This window comes from Girardinichthys multiradiatus, chromosome 7 (assembly GCF_021462225.1).
Source record: "Girardinichthys multiradiatus isolate DD_20200921_A chromosome 7, DD_fGirMul_XY1, whole genome shotgun sequence".
Lineage (NCBI taxonomy): Eukaryota > Metazoa > Chordata > Actinopteri > Cyprinodontiformes > Goodeidae > Girardinichthys > Girardinichthys multiradiatus.
In genome coordinates, this window is record NC_061800.1 from 37323990 (window position 1) to 37341731 (window position 17742).

The window sequence follows — 17742 nt, forward strand, 5'->3', positions numbered from 1 at the left end:
GGAAGTACAGCAACCTATTGTTTTTAATGGAAATCCAAAACAAAAGACCTTTGTCATAGGAATATACCAAATGGTTATGTAACTGGTAATAAAGGATGGAGTATGCACTCTTGGCCAAAGACCTAGCTTTGCAGGAAAAGTGGGTGAGTTTCATAAAAGTGAATAGGGTGGACTTCTCCTCACGAATCATTAAAATTGTTTTCAATTCAATTTTTTTTTTTTCTAGAGGATTAAGAAAGGATATTGAATGTCTGTGTCTTATCTTGTTCTGTTGACCACATGTGCAGCTACCTGTGGACTATGCAGTATGGGATGCTGGTCTTTCAAGGAGGGGAAGCTCAATTTCAAGATCACTGATTAGCTCATTTCACTGTCAATCAAAAAGGGATTCAGCCTCAGACAGATCATCCAATCATCATGCAGAAGCTGAGCGTCCGGGGCCAGCCGAGGCCAGCCCACTGCCCCATAGACCCTGAGAGACGCTGAGCGTCCGATGGGGGGGACAAAGCCCCGTACTTTTGCTTCGCTATTGAACTCACTGTTTAAAGTACTGTGAAGCTGCGGGAATGAGTGAGAGGAAAGCCGCTTCCAGTTTCAGTTTCTTTTGTTTAGGTTTTCTTACATATTTGTCAATTGTAGCGATAGGCATGCACAGTGGGAGGATAATTTAAACATCTTTGCTCTTTCTTTAAATACCAGGGAACCATTTTCTATGATTTTATGCATTCCAAAATGTTAGAGCAACCTCAATTTCACTTCTGTTAAAAGATATTCGCATAAAAGTCTCTTTCATAATATATTTAGTTTAAAATAAAAAAACAAGCATCCACGTTTAATACTAAGGAATGAGGGAAATAAATTCATGTAGCACCAAATCATAACATATGCCACCTCAGTCTGATTCACATAAACATGTCAAAAACTAATTTTATTATAATAATTTCAGCAACTATTTTATTCATAGTCATCAGAGTCCAATTTTAGAAACTTATTGTTGACGTAATACAAAAAAAAAAAAAATAAAGGTCAAAATTGTTTTGCTTCAATTGCTCAGACCGTATTTGTTTTGTTGTTTTACTAGTCATAACATACAGTTCCAGTTGTGCCATGGTTTCAGATGTTTACCTGTAGACATGAGCAAGTTTAAGCCAGGAAACATGCTCTTATATTTATCTCTTGCTTGTTAAGATCAACACGCATCTGGCTTTATTAAATGACGTTATCTTTCCCCTTTTAAGAAAGGCTAAAAGAAATAGGGCTGATTTGACTTTTATCCAAAGACCTTGGAGAATGAAGAATTCTAGAGTGGTAGTACATTTGTTTTAATTAGAGACAGAACATAAAACACTGTTGCATAAAAAAAAAAAAATCCAAATTACAGACCCAGTTCAGGGATGTGTTTTTAAAACTACAAGTACAAAGACATCTATTTAAAACTAGCAGTCAAATAAGACTTTAGAGAAGCAGACAACCATACATAAAATAACAGGTTTGGTGCAACTCAAAGATAAATGATTCCTAAATCCCTCAAGCATTTTCCTGTTCAAGACAGTTGCAGCTTGCTATGAAGTCTTGTATTTACATATATCACTGCATCATCTGCATACAGTTTTACACTAATCATCCTTAAAACTTTCAGGTAGTTTATTACCAAGGTATGTAGCATTATAAGCTGAAGAGCAAGGGTTCTAAAATGGCTCCTTGTGGAACACGCACTTTACAACTTTAAAAGTTGATATACTGTGAACTCCAACACTTTATATGTTTTTAATAGGAATGAAAGAATAATAGTGACTAGGAATGTACAGTTTTCTTAAACTGTACCCAGATAAAATACACAAAGTAAGTAAAACTACTTCAGAGAAAGATAGGATCTTCTGGACCTGAAATGGTCCCAAATTTCTTTTTAATAATCTGTCTCAAAACACTACACAGGCTACACAAAACAGAAAAATTGTAGGAGGAGATTCATGCAGTATGATTACAGATGTAAAAAAGAAGGAGATCAGTTGTGCTGGGAGGAGCATAAGCACCATGAGGAAATGGATCTCCTGCTGAGCAGAGACACCGTGTGACATCTCAAATGTTGAAATGGGCGTGTGAAGCTGAGAATAAAAGCTTCCCTTTAGAAACATCCTGCAACCTTGAGGTTTTACAATGGTAACATCAAGAGTAAAGATGAATGAAGAATTACTATGAATATGCACATAGAGAATCAACATTGCACAGTACGTTCTTAAAAATATGTGATGTTTGATGGCAGAGTTCAACTTGATAAATGGCTGTTTTCTGCTTTTATATGGCTTTGACTTTGAGATTGGAGTCAGGTTGTTAACATAATTCATATTGCCTGAACATTCGAAAAATTGGCACAACAAACAGGAAGACAGTCTAAGTAGGCAGACAGAGCTCATAAATGTCTGGCAAAAGTACATATATTAAAAAGAGCCAAATCTACCAACAGAGTGCAAATCCCTAAGGGCAAGATAAATAAATAAATAAATAAATAAATAAATAAATAAATCAGGACAGGGTGAAAAGTCAAGACAAAGATAGAAGAATAAAACCACACAAGGCTTTGAACAGTTTGTAGATGATCTGGCAAATAACTTGTGAATGTATATACACAGCTAAGGTGAGGACAAACAGATGACAGCTGTTGAACAGTTGACGAAAAAGGAAAATATGTTGATGTAAGCAAACGCAGGAAACGTATGTAATTGAACTGCACAGCAAAACCTTGTCTACACAGTAAGTGTGAGTGAGACAGAAAACAGAATATTAAAATTTAAACAGGTAAACAAAATAATATAAACTCAAAACCATTGAAGGCAAATGTAAGTGCTGCCATTTTAAAAAGAGAATAACACTACAGCAAGGAGAAAGACTGCACTGACTGTGCAATAATTTTCTTTCTGCTTAAGTGGAGATTTCATCAGCTGAAAACTCATTATAGGAAAAAGCATTAGAATCAAATCAGCGTGTGAGAAAATAATTTACTTTCCACAAAGCAATGTATTTTTTCTTGTCAAACCTGTCATTTTTATCCATCTATAATCTAAAATAGACATGGGCCATTATGGGTATGATAGTATACCAAAGTTTTCTAAAAGGTTTGTTTCAAAATAATTTTTCATAATACTGTTCCTATAGTTTAAAGCTCTTTAATAAGGTGCCAATGAGCTGGCTGAAAGAGGGCTCCTACACCTTTTCTTGCTTACAAGAAAGATGAATTCACTTGTGCAGGAGTTCCATTCCACCACTCTTATTAAGGTAAAGCTGTTTTAAAATTGCAATGTGCAAGACAAGAGAGGTCTGTAAAGCTGCAGACTTCCAATTGACTACCTGAGCAGACCACGTGACTAATTAATCAGATAAACCTGACTAATTAATCACATAGGATGAGTATATATACGTATATATATATATATATATATATATATATATATATATATATATATATATATATATATATATATAGCTATTTATTTATACGGAGACTTGATTACACACAGGCGGATTCTATTTATCATCATCAGTCATTTGGGACAACATTGGATCATTCAGAGATCCTCACTGAACTTCTGAAGTAAGTTTGCTGCACTGAAAGTAAATAATATTGCACGCCCCACTTTTCAGTTTTTTATTTGTTAAAAATGTTTGACACATCCAATAAATTTCATTCCACTTCACGATTGTGTCCCACTTGTTGTTGATTCTTCACAAAAAATAAAAATTTTATATCTTGATGTTTGAAGCCTGAAATGTGGCAAGAGGTTTACCAGTACTTTCGCAAGGCACTGTATATATGTATTTATATAAAACTTTATTAGAAACCGCTTTGGGATTATTCGAATTGCAATGGACACAGAGACGGAAAAAAAAAAGATGCAAGAGAGAGAGAGGTGGGGCAAAAAGGAAATAGGGAGATGAGGAGAAAAGAATAGAGGAGAGAAAAAGGAATGAAGGGAATACAAAATAACACCCTATAAGACTGCTTCTACACCTGCAGAAACGCATATTTACCAAGAGCAATGTTATCGAAAAGTTCATGGTACTAATGAATGCAAGATGTATTTGGTGGCAACTGCAGCTCAATATAAAACATCTATCTGTTAACACCTGAATCTAAACACCTGTTGGTATAGGTGTGAGCATCCTTGTGTATATAAGGTTTCTCTACCAGGGCTGCTCTGGGTTTTTCGGATCATTATCTAATCCACCTCATCCCAACCTACAGACAGAGACTAAGAGCTTCCAAACCCACGGTTCACACTGTTAAGAAGTGGACTGAGGAATCAAAGCAGATGCTACAGGCCTGCTTTGAATGCACAGACTGGACTGTTTTTGAAACTTCAGCCACTGACCTAAACCAACTAACTGATGTGGTGACATCATACATCAGTTTCTGTGAGGACATGTGTGTGCAGACCAAGACCTTCTGCACCTTTGGGAACAATAAGCCATGGTTTACTCCACACCTCAGGAACCTGTGCAGGGAAAAGGAAGAAGCTCACAGCAGTGGAGATTGGGTGTGGTACAGGCAGGCCAGGAACAAACTAACAAAAGAGATCAAAGCAGCCAAGAGAAGCTACAGTGAGAAGCTTAAGAACAGCCTTTCTATTGGTGATACTTCGGCTGTATGGACTGGTCTGAGAAACCTGACTGCCTACAAGAGCCCCTCCACCCATCCTGAACAGAGTCGTCTCCTGGCCTCCCATAAGGCAACCAACCCCCCACCATCAGATCCTCTGCCTGCACTAAAGATCTCCGAGGTAAATAGGCTCTATTTACCTCGGAAAACAAAGAAAGCTGGAGGACCTGATAACGTCTCCCCATCATGCCTGAAAGTCTGTCCAAATCAACTCGCTCCGATCTTCACAAGGATCTTCAACAAGTCACTGGAGAAATGTGAGGTCCTCTCCTGCCTCAAACGATCCACCATCCACCATCATCCCAGTGCCCAAGAAACCCACCATCCTCTAAACTGTCTTAATTAGTATTTTTTTTCGATGATACAGTTTTGATGAAGCCTGGAAAAAACATTTTGCTGCTCGGCAAGATTTTAAAGTGATATCATCTGTATATTTCTGAAGTAAAGAAGAATATTAATCACCATTAAAAAAATAAAATAATTTACATTATATAGATTTATTATAGTACCATAAACATTATGTTTCAATTTTACAAGGTACTTAAATTTCACCTCTATAAAAATCCATTTTGTTAGACGCTAATTTAAGATGTCTGGCCAGTACAGAGGTAAGTCTCAGATAAATCATGGCTATATGGCTTGCCTGAAAGAGGAATGAACAGCCAGGATGAATCTCTTGGTGGAAAACATGTTTTTTCTTTAAATCCAATCACCTGTCTAATGTTTTCTTGGAAGTACCAGCTATTTTCTGAGAAGTTCACAGCGAAATCTTTCCAGATGGTTCTCAGTAACTAACCATCTGGTCAAGGAGCATGAATGTATATACATATATATATATATATATATATATATATATAGAGAGAGAGAGAGAGAGAGAGAGAGAGAGAGAGAGAGACATTTTAACAGTGGGAAAAGAAAATAACCGCTTTGAGTTTGAGTTAAAGAAGCCAGGATATATTGCTGAGCTCTTCTGTTATCCACCTACTCACCTTGCCTTCATCCTTGGGGCTGTCACTCAGATGAACTACAGGTCCTGGGTGTGTTTTAGTTGATCTGAGATGAGAAGGAAGAAAACATTTCTAACATAGATATCTACTGTAATGCTGCTAAACAACACTAAAAGAAGGCATTGTATTTTCAGAATCAAAGAAACAGGTTAGGGGTTTGTAACTATACAAGTTGTTGTACAACCGGTTGCTTAAGTGAGGCAAAATACTGCTGCTAAAAACTCTGACATTTATAGCTACTCTGTGAAGAAGTAAAATTACCCATTGACTGTATTTAAAGTGCAGTGAGTAAGAATAGGAAGGAGCCAGGGCAGCACATATACACTTTAAAGGTGGTTTCTTAGAATTGTAATTTTACTGTAGTAAAAATCCAGCTGGCCGCGGCATTTAGTAAATTACCCTTTTGTGGAATAATACATATAATGTGCTTTCTAGAGAGCATTTCTTTGTGTTCTGTGCCACTAAAAGCTGAGCAATGCCTTGCAATCTAAGATCCTACACACCTATGTTCTGATTCCCTCTATAGTAAAGGTCTAAAGTACAAAAGGAATGCACCAACATTTGGTAAGTACACCCCAATAATAAATGTACTGTTCTATACACTGCTGTACATTAGGGCATAATTAGCATAGTAACTGAATTTAAACTGCCAATTATTTAGTATTAGGATTCCTTTTCAGCATTTTCACATATAGTCACATTACAACCAGAAAGTTCAATCTATCTTATTGGGATTGTATGTGACTGACCAAGAAAAAGTAGTATGTATTTGGATGCAAAATGGTTCAAACTCAGGGCAAACTCTTGCCTTCAGAAGCCACCAAAGTAGTAAATAGAGTTACCTGTGTGTGATTTAATCTCAGTATTAATACAACTAGTCTTCAAAGACCTTAGAAGTTTGTCAGAGAACATCAGGATATAAACAGCATCACAATTGTTGCTGTATGTTTAGTATCACTCTCCAGCTAGAAGGTGAACCTCACCCCAGAATTAATCTTTTTTGCAGCCTCTAACAGGTTTTCTCCCAGGATTTCCTCATCTTAAGCTCCATCCATCTTCCCATCTACTCTGTCCAGATTCTCTGTTCCTGCTAAAACAAGCATCCCTACAATATAATGTTGCCGACATCATGTTTCACAGTGGGGATGATGTGCTCAGATGTACAGTGTTTTCCATCACACAAAGTGTTTTGCATGTTGACCAAAAAGTTCAGCTTTGGTATCATTTGACCCAAGCACTTTCTTCCACATGTTAGTCATACACAGCTTGTGAAAAGCAGCAAACAGGTCATTTTATAGGTTTCTTTCAACAATAGATTTTTTCTTGTCGCTTTTCCAAATAGGCGACATTTGTAGGATGCAAGGCTAATCGTATACCTTTCAACAAATGCATCCAATCTGTTGAAAGGCTGCAGCAGAGTTACTGGGCCTCTTGGCTGCTTCTTTGATTATTGCTCTCCTTACCCGGCTGTCAGTATAGGTGAAAGACCATATCTACGTAAATTTACAGCTGTCTTCCTTTCTGATGATGGATTGAACAGTTCTTTGTGAAATGTACAAATCTTGGGATACCGTTTTATTTATGTTTTTGAATAAACTAACTCACCTTTCTCTAAAACTTTCCCCCTTTGTTTATTAAAGTTCTCTAACAAACTCTAAGGCCTTTAAAGAAAAGACAGGGAGATTAAATTACACACAGGTAAACAATTTACCAATTAGGTATATTGAAGCAAAGGAGGTTCAATCCGAACTCAAGCAAACTTTTTATTTATTTTTTGAACTACACAGTTATGTGGTAATCCCAATAGAATACATTGAAGGCTGAGGTTGTGACATGACAAAATGTGAAAATGTTCAAGGGGTCAACATACTTTGGCAAAGCACAGTAATGTGTCAGCTTAAGATCTAAAACATGAATTAAATGCCAAGGCAGTTCTGTAAAGAACCAAGAGGGTGAATGGCTACACCTAATCATGTTACACATAATCTCACTACACTGATGTTCCACAACAAAAATACATATAACTGAAATTTTTACTTTATATTGTAAAGTATTCACATTTGTGAGATTTTCGTCTTTTCATAAAGATTAACTAACCCACCTACATAACTGCCTGCACACACATAGACACGCACTGAGGTCTACTGGCGATACAAAGTTCTCTTAGAATTTAATTATGACAAATATTGACGCAGAGAAAAGTGTTCTCTGTACTTATTGAATTTTCCATGGCCATGACTCAGGCCTAATGCTAGCTTTTGTATACAGAAGGCTGTATTCTTTGGCTGCTGAAAGCCTTCACACTGCATAGTGGGTTGCCAGGAATTTAGTGACTTTAGTGATAAAGTTTCCCCAACAACTGACAAGGCCAGGCTCTGAAATGTACACAAAGTAAAGCAGGATGTTTTAAACAAAGACAAAAAAACAGATTACATCTCTGAATGATGCTTACTGAATATAACTAGATTCTAAGGCTAAATAGAAGATTAAAAGTTCAGACTTTCTTAAAAAATATTTAGATTTTGCTCTAATTGATGGCAGTCATCATGTGAGTCGGATTGTGAATCCTGTCAGATCTGAGTATTTTGAATGCGCACATTTTAGGGGGATCCTATGGGTCAGGAGGACTTATAATGCATATGATTTGTAGTTAGTCCTTTCTACGTTCCCTCATTTGTTTACATTAGTTCTGCCTTGTTCCCACACAGCTGCTTTCATTTTATATCCAACACACCAGCCCTGAGTGTATTCATGCTGCATTCCATTTACATCAGAAGTGTCATCTCAAGTGTCAAGTGGAACTCAGATCTGGGAATGTCGTCACTCCTGCCTCAGCCACGGTGCAGCTGCAAGTGAGAAGGATTTGCTAATTGTTGTGGTCAACATTCAAGCCAATTACTGTAAGTGATACAAGCAAATAAATGGTGAAAACCACTTTTAAATCATAGCATACTAGCCCAATTCATCTAGTAGGGTAATGCTACTATATTGACCACAAGATAGCAAAGGTAAGACATGTTTTGTGATGTGATTTTGTTTTTGCTAGTCTTTGGCTGCTAACGTACCAAGGGTCTGTCAAACAGTTGTGAAATAAACATCTTTGTAAAGAGCAAACCCTCTCCTGGCTTGCAAGGTTTGCTCGAAGTGGTGATGTTAGCAGAAGCAGCGAACATGCTGCTTGTTATTTTTTGTTGTTTTTCTTACGTACCATATATTTGCTTGGGCTTTGATTTGTGTCTAGATTGGGAGCCTTTTAGCAAAACCATCCTTCATTTTGTTATTGTGCATGTGTGAATTTAATCTTCTTAGCATTTACATTGGGACCCCTGGAGAGTGGGGTATTTTACAGAATGTGATACAAACCATCAGAACCACAAATAAACTGTGTATTTATGCAACTTTTAGTATAATTAATTAATTCAACAGTCATACTGAACTTGACCTTAGGCATCTTGGGGTTCGCTAACTTTCCAAGCCAGAATACTGACTTCAGGGGTTATCCTTGTTGATGATTCTGATTAAGAATTCAGAAATTGCAAACAGCAGTGATATTGCACGTTTTCAGTTGCGTAAGCCAGATCTCTGAGTGTATGTTACTTTCATTTCACTATTTCATTTTTGGTCCTGTTTTTCTTATATTTTATCTTATTTTTATTTCTTATGTTCATACTTTTTTTCTTTGTATCTAACTGTTTTGTCACTTCTTGCCTGCTCCCAAATTTGAGCATGTATTTGGATCCTTCAATCAGCTGTTGTCATTTCTGACAGGAATCATCTCATCTGGTAGTGCCTGGTGGAGTGACTGTCAGTGGGAGTAGGCAATGAAAAGATAAACTGAAGGCCATGATGTGATACTGGCTGAACATACGAAGGAGTAATTTTCTGTTTTGGCTGCAAAATGGTTTGTCATATAAATTAATAAAAACAACCCAGCTATGTATTAGCTTATATGGTCAACACATATTTCATTTTAGCACAAGAACATTTCTTTAAATTACTTCTGCATGTTCTCTACCATGAAAAAGTAGTGTGAAGCTCTAACACTGATTTGCTTTCGGGAAAATTAACTAAAATCGACCATCTGTAAGGTAAAGCATGAAAAAACCTCAATGGATATACTGTATTGTAGATTAACCTTATTATATAGTATTTATTTTATTCTTCTGTTATTTATCAATGTTTCTACGTTTTATACTATAATCTGTTTTGTATTGTAATGACCGTTATTTTATATTTTTTGTTTGACCTTTTGAATGTTTTTTTTATTTATTTATTTCCATGTTTCTTTTATTGTGTAGTCACAAATTGTCCAAATATGTTTGATTAACAATCTGGTTTATGTTGTTGTTTTAAGTGTTATGATTTTGTTTCAAATCTACTTAGTTTAATGACTACAAGTTTATGAATAGGATGTCAGTATCTTTTGAATTAGTGCAAAGCCCTTGTGTTACACTCATTGGCATAAAAAGTTCTCTACAAATAAAGTTAGAGTAATTGATTGACTGACTGACTAAATGATTTGTTCTAAACTATTGAAATGACTTAGACATTTTTTGGACACCTTGTTTAACCTTCCAACCTTCCAGACTTGTAGTACTGTATGGCCACAAACCTAAAATAGAATAAGTAAACAGATACTTTTAAAATATGGATTTATTTCTGACCCTGTATTGTGTAAGGACTTAAGTTGTTTAGCTGGCTTTGTGTAATGGACAAATGACCATATCAGTAACAGCTTTTAAGAAAGCTGCTGGTGTCCCAGTGTCTATTAGGCAATGATATAGCCAAAAAAAAAAAACAGCCACTGTTAAACAATATAGCTTTTTGTGGCCTTAGAAATTAAAGATTGGAAAAAAAAAACATGCCCCAGCACATGCTCTAAATAGAGAGTTAAAAAATAATGTAGACACTGCATTTATTTATTTAAAGACAAATGCCATGCAAGGAAATGTTTATCCCCATCAGGACCAATGGAACTATGGCAACCTATCATGGTTAGATGAGGGTAAATAATCAACAAGACAGCTAAAATGGAGCTAGGCTGGGCAGGAAATAGCAAGTTAGCTGCAAATATGTCAAGGACACAATATGTGCAAACTGTCATGTATATTCATTTCAATCCTGTAGGACTCACAAATGGAAAACACAAAGAAAGGCTATTAGAAGTTTATTTTTATATACATTTCTTTGGCGCTCAGACCTCAGGGGAAGACCTGAATGCTGCGAATGATGAGGGCTTGAATGAGTATTTTTAGGATTAAATTAGAGATGTCTTCCCCCTGGGATCTGACGGGTGGTGGAGTGGAGGCCTGAAGGATCGGGTTGTTGTGAGTCCAGAAGGAGGAGATGGGGAGGAGGTGGGTCAAAGCTCAGCGGAAGAGTGAGAGAATCTTGTCGATGAGGATCTTTAAAGTGAAGCCTTAGAGATGATTGGCTGAAGAGATGGTGTGAACTTGACGCTGATTGGATGGGGGGAGACGCATGGAGGAGCCCTTAGACCGGCTGAGGTAGGAGGATCCTTCCGGATTGAATTTTTGTCAAAACTTCATTTATATCACATATGCAAAAGCTTTGCTTCAGGTTGCCAAAGCATTTACTACAGGGGTTGGACAATGAAACTGAAACACCTGGTTTTAGACCACAATAATTTATTAGTATGGTGCAGGGCCTCCTTTTGCGGCCAATACAGCGTCAATTCATCTTGGGAATGACATATACAAGTCCTGCACAGTGGTCAGAGGGAGTTTAAGCCATTCTTCTTGCAGGATAGTGGCCAGGTCACTACGTGATACTGGTGGAGGAAAACGTTTCCTGACTCGCTCCCCTGAAACACCCCAAAGTGGCTCAATAATGGTGACTGTGCAGGCCATGGGAGATGTTCAACTTCACTTTCATGTTCATCAAACCAATCTTTCATCAGTCTTGCTGTGTGTATTGGTGCATTGTCATCCTGATGCACGACACCGCCTTCCGGATACAATATTTGAACCATTGGATGCACATGGTCCTCAAGAAGGGTTCGTTAGTCCTTGGCAGTGACGCGCCCATCTAGCACAAGTATTGGGCCAAGGGAATGCCATGATATGGCAGCCCAAACCATCACTGATCCACCCCCATGCTTCAGTCTGGGCATGCAACAGTCTGGGTGGTACGCTTCTTTGGGGCTTCTCCACACCATAACTCTCCCGGATGTGGGGAAAACAGTAAAGGTGGACTCATCAGAGAACAATACATGTTTCACATTGTCCACAGCCCAAGATTTGCGCTCCTTGCACCATTGAAACTGACGTTTGGCATTGGCATGAGTGACCAAAGATTTGGCTATAGCAGCCCGGCCGTGTATATTGACCCTGTGGAGCTCCCGACGGACAGTTCTGGTGGAAACAGGAGAGTTGAGGTGCACATTTAATTCTGCCGTGATTTGGGCAGCCATGGTTTTGTTTTTTGGATACAAACCGGGTTAGCACCCGAACATCCCTTTCAGACAGCATCCTCTTTTATCCACAGTTAATCCTGTTGGATGTGGTTTGTCCTTCTTGATGGTATGCTGACATTACCCTGGATACCGTGGCTCTTGATACATCACAAAGACTTACTGTCTTGGTCACAGATACGCCAGCAAGATGTGCACCAACAATTTGTCCTCTGTTGAACTCTGGTATGTCACCCATAATGTTGTGTGCATTTTAATATTTTGAGCAAAACTGTGCTCTTACCCTGCTAATTAAACCTTCACACTCTGCTCTTACTGGTGCAATGTGCAATCAATGAAGACTGGCTACCAGGCTGGTCCAATTTAGCCATGAAACCTCCCACACTAAAATGACAGGTGTTTCAGTTTCATTGTCCAACCTCTGTATATATCTAAAGCAACCACATTTAAATGTATGAAATAGCTAAACATAGATTATTTGTTTTAGACATGATTTATTTTAGCGAAAAACACACTGTGTTTTTTTCAAGAGAAACGATCCAAACTGAATTGTGGTTAATTGTAGCACTCTTATGGTCTTATGGTGAACATCATGTTCATTATTTGAGACAATGTATTTTACAAAAAGTTATTAACTGTTGGAAAACATCATCAAAGGTCAACTAGCCCATTATCTTAGTCTTTTAAATCTTCTCCATCTTAATTGCATAATTTAGCTTCTTTTTTTCTGTAATAATATGATGTATTTTAACATGGCTGAATTCAGAATCAAGCAGCTCTCTTTCACATATATTTCAGCGATTTTTGTCAGAATATTTGGACTCAAGCAGATCACATTAAGAGCTTATCATTCATGACCCCTTTTCAACTTTATTATCTTATGGCTTCAATTTGTCTTCATTTAAGCATACACCACACAATATGTCCTCATAAGCCTCATGGTTTGAAAGGCGTATTGAAAACGTTTGAACATGGTAGAGCTGTGGAGAAAATGTAAATACTGCAGCGATTAAATATAATCATAGTGTTTATTTATTTAAAGCCATGGTTTTCTTTACTGTGATTGATGACCATTTCAAAGTGCAGGATTTGACACTTTATTTATTTATGTTTAGGAACCAAGCTAAGACAGTCATCTCTCCATAACCCTAAACCTCTCTTGGATCATAATAATTCATGGCATGACTGCATTTCTGATGTATATCACAGCATCAGGGTGTTGCTGAAAGCCTGTTGTTTATTTGTGCAATCATCCTAGCACAAAGCTAGACATGCAAGTGTTGATTACACAATGCAAAGCGTAAACACAATTACACTCATTATTAGGATCTATAATGTGTTGCTGAATGAGCACTGAGCTGCTATGTTCTCCCATTTCTCCTTGCATCTAATTTTTTACATCTCATTTTGGAACAAATTTCCTGAAGATGAAATTGGGCATTAAATATGTTGCAAAGCTATTTGAATTTCAATGAGAGCCAGGCCCTTCCATTTTGGCACCGCAGTCCCGGTTGAATTGTTGCTATAAGAGACTGTTTTCAAGAGTGCACACTTCGGTTTGAATTAAATTAATCCATCTGTGAATGAGTGTTACACAAACAAACACGGTGAGTGCAAAGATACACACAAAAGAGCCAACACACATGCACGTTACTCACACATATTTGAAAAAAAGTGAACACTTTCTCTCTTGCTCACTAAATGATCCACAGTCAGAAAAAACACAAAGCCCTGGCTCATCATTATTCATGTTCTGTGGAAAGTGTTCCATAGCAAACAATGAATTTCCAAGGGTCCTGTTTATTGATAGGAGAAGAATGATTAACTTCTTGTTAAACTTCTCATGAACTCTAGTTTAGAAAAGGACAGAGTGCCGACAAGTGTAAAATATAGAATATATCACAGCTCATGTTCAAAAGAAAATTATTTTTCCGCTAAGGTGGATGAGGCTCTGCTGCCTAATGCAGAAGAATAAACACACTAGTCAAATAAAAAAAAATGTTGTTGTTTAAATATTACTTTTGGCTTTTTATTTGTTAAGACGGTGTCTAAAATCAGTAAGTACCTTTTCATGCCCACAGTTGAGCAAAGCTTTACGTGGTATTTTGAAAGCTCACTGTGATTAGATGTAATACATTTCTTTGTCTTCAATAACTGTTCAGAGCCTTGCAAAAGTAATTATAGACTTCAAACCACTTCACATTTTGTCATATTAAAACCACAAAAATCAGTTTTTAAATGTTTTTTGTGATAGACCAACACAAAGTAGTGCATAAGGGTAAAGTGGAAATAAAATGGTTAATGGTTTTTAAATGTTTACACAATTATAAATCTGGAAAGAGTGGTGTATATTTATATTGAACCCTTCTGATCAATTCTTTATAGTACCATGCTTCATTACAATTACATCTTGAGGTCTTTTTGGATATGTCTGTGTGCACAATTCATCTATATAATGTGTTTCACTTGAATTGAGTTACTGAAATAAATTAGATTTTCAATAATATTCTAATTTATTAAATATGACTGAAGAGTGAGTGAGTTAATTTCCATTTAGTTTAGCCAAGTATCCAAGCAGATACAAGCAACTGTTAAACAGAAAAAGCTAAATATAAATAGGATCTAAAGAAAGATCAAAATAATTTTAAACAGTAACACATATTTTCACTCTCTTCCTTTAAATCTGAATTGGCAATCTGGATTTTTTCTTTTTATCAGTACCCGTATGTGGTTCAGATTGGTCCCCTATCAAGGCATTAAAGGTTGGTATCGGAGTCGTTTACTAAACGGAAAAGCGAGTCTCAAGGTCACAATTTTTGAAAACAGCATTAAAGGCTATGCATATTAATTAGTTGATCTAACCAATGTGAGTTGTACAGTAGCTCACATTCTTAGTGGTTGTTACCAGCTACAATAATGTGTACTTCTTGTCTCTCTTTGAAATATTACCTAGTTAGTGCTCTGTACTCAAACAACTGTCGGTTGAAAGTAAAGCGATGCAGAAAGCTGCGGAAACATGTGTCATTAATTTTCATGATGTTTAGAGCAAAGTTTATGAAGCAGAAAAAAGTTCTCCAAAATTTCTTTGTACACAATTAACTGGGAATGCATTTAAAGATGTTACCAGCCAAACATCATCATATTGTATTAAAACAGAGAGGAAACATATTAACGCTAGCCTAACACTGGTCAGCATACAAACACTGTCAGCAAGAGCAAGACTCTTAACTGTTTTAATTATTACAGCCTGGCTGATAAAGCATAGCTGAACATAAATATTAACCTTAAAATTCAAATTCTGTTTACTTAATTTGGACAAATTGACAAACAAAACAATTTAGCAATGCAGATAAATATGCTTTGACATCCTGATGTCATCCTATTACGTTTATTCAATCTTATCTAGAATGTTTAATTTATTTTAGATTTTTAAAGTGCTATACAAATAAACATGGCATGGCATAGCTAGCTTTTTGTTTTATTGCTTTATTGACAGAAAATCCTAATTGAGTCATCCTACAACCCCTTAGCTCGCATATTTGAACAAATACTTGTTTGTGTTTGAGAAGAAATCTCTGCTTTGTTTCTTCCAAGAGTGATCTACAAAAGAACAGATTAACCACACTTGCCGTCTATCACCCGAGCCCTACGGACAAATAGGCAGAATGGCGTCCCACACTAAGACTTTGTTTGGACTGATGTAAACCAACAACTTGGTTCGGAAAGTGACCGTCTTATGACTGACACTGCAGCAGGGTTAGTTGTCAGGGTAACACCAGAAGAGTGGCACATAGGTGGGTGAAGCTAAGGAAAAATGGGCGTACAATACAAATGAGGACCATTTGTGTTTTCTTGTGTTTTTAAATTGTCAATCTGCAGCTGACTGTATGTAGGCTGCCAGTCTGCACAGCCAGGCACCAACAAAAGAAAATGTCAGATGAGTAAATCCTTACATTTAAAGTAATAATGACTCACAAGATGGCTAAATATTATTTTGAAAAGATTTTTAGGCTGGTTTTCTTGAAGAACAAAATGTTGATATTCATGGTCTTTTTTGTGTCTCTGGGTATAAGAGGCATATAAAGTGAGAAAAGCAAGAGAGGGAGGCTACTATTATAGTGGTTATTTTATAACAATCACTTTCATAATTGTGTTACAAATTTTAAAACAAAACAAAAAAAAAGTATAGCGTGATCATTTATCTTGCCCAATGTCCAAGTATGCGTTGAAAAATATCACTTAATTAAAAAAATTATTTTATATCACAATATACATAACAAAAAAACATATGTCTAGCTAGATTTAATGTTGATGGCATTACAAGTCTTGAGACGGCTTTTTAAAAGTTTAAAGCAAGAATTACTAAATTTACAATCAATACTTAGCAACCAACAAACCACCTTAACAATTACCATCTGCAACTCCACCATTATATTTGTCCTAACAAATTAAAAATCTCTACTGCCACTGTAATAACAGCGATCACTGTAAGGTGTGGTGTTTGAAACAGTGGATACTTACAGTTCTATGGCCTTGTTCCACATGATAACATATCCAGACAAAATGAAGGACTCAATGTTCACCATATGTGTGTTGCCACGCTCTGTCCCCACATAAAGCCATTTACTCTGAAAAGGCAGGTGGCAAAAGGTGATCCTGGAGAAAAAAAGGAGGGAGAATTGACCAAATATCAGAATATGATGCAGAAGGATGAAAGTGGATGACGTCCTATGTACCAAAACTAAATGGCTGAGCACTACATTCTTTCATATGAAACAATACACACTAAACTGCAGTTTTAATCATACAAAAAAGTGTTATAATACCATCTAACTGTGGTAAGATCCACAAGGTCTGTCAAAATAGCTTTTGAACTGATTCCCTTTAAAATATTAATGAAAATGAAACAAAAAGGCATTTAAAGCTTAGTTAATATTATGAAGTAGAGCCTAAAAAGAAATCTTAAAAATTACGCCTGCCTTTTTATTGTTTTTCAAAATAGATAAACTTTAGAAACGCTAAAAATCTTTCATGATACTAAAAAACAGATATTTATGTTGGCCGATTGTAAGAAAAGGAGGATGGAGAGGCACTTTTCTTACACCAACCACCTATGCAGGAAATGTGAATAAACTCCTTCAAAATGCACAGACTTCTTCTCACCCATTAAAAGGCGCTCCCTCTGTGGGAAACACTTCCAGCAATATGACAAAGCTAGCAACTTGGAATTTAAGGGATGTTTAGGTCATTTGGTTTGCATAATACTGTGTAATTGCTGGTTGATGATTTACACCCAACATGCTCCTCCAACCACATTTAGTCCCTGTTCACCTGTCAGTGAGCGCGGCTGTGATTTATTCTGAGCAGCTCTTCTCTTGTTTGGATGTCTTGTAAAAATGTGACAGTTTTTGTCACAAGTAGTCAGTTACCCTTGTAGTGAATTAGAGACAGCCTGGGCTTGTGACAGAGCAGTTTACATTTCTCAATAGGGTGCTGGTTTGTTAGGTATCCAAGCTTCTACTCTCAGGCAACATTTCTCCTGAGTTTATCCCAATTACTGGATAAATCGCCATTTAAATCTTCACTTTGTGAACTCAAATTTGAGCTGGATACTTTTTAATCACTAGTTTATAGATATCATGTTACAA

At 36.7% G+C, this 17742-nt stretch overlaps 1 protein-coding gene across 5 annotated transcripts in view; it reads right to left on the minus strand.

Annotated features, from left to right (window-relative positions):
- The window catches only part of stxbp5l (syntaxin binding protein 5L), a 196962-nt gene that overhangs the window by 80537 nt on the left and 98683 nt on the right, over positions 1 to 17742 (minus strand). For all 5 annotated transcript variants that reach the window (XM_047369993.1, XM_047369994.1, XM_047369995.1 and 2 more), the window contains exons 5-6: positions 16616 to 16750; positions 5644 to 5707 (exon numbers count right to left, since the gene is read on the minus strand). In XM_047369993.1, the coding sequence (XP_047225949.1) occupies positions 5644 to 5707; positions 16616 to 16750 (199 nt within the window). The remainder of the gene's footprint in view (positions 1 to 5643; positions 5708 to 16615; positions 16751 to 17742) is intronic.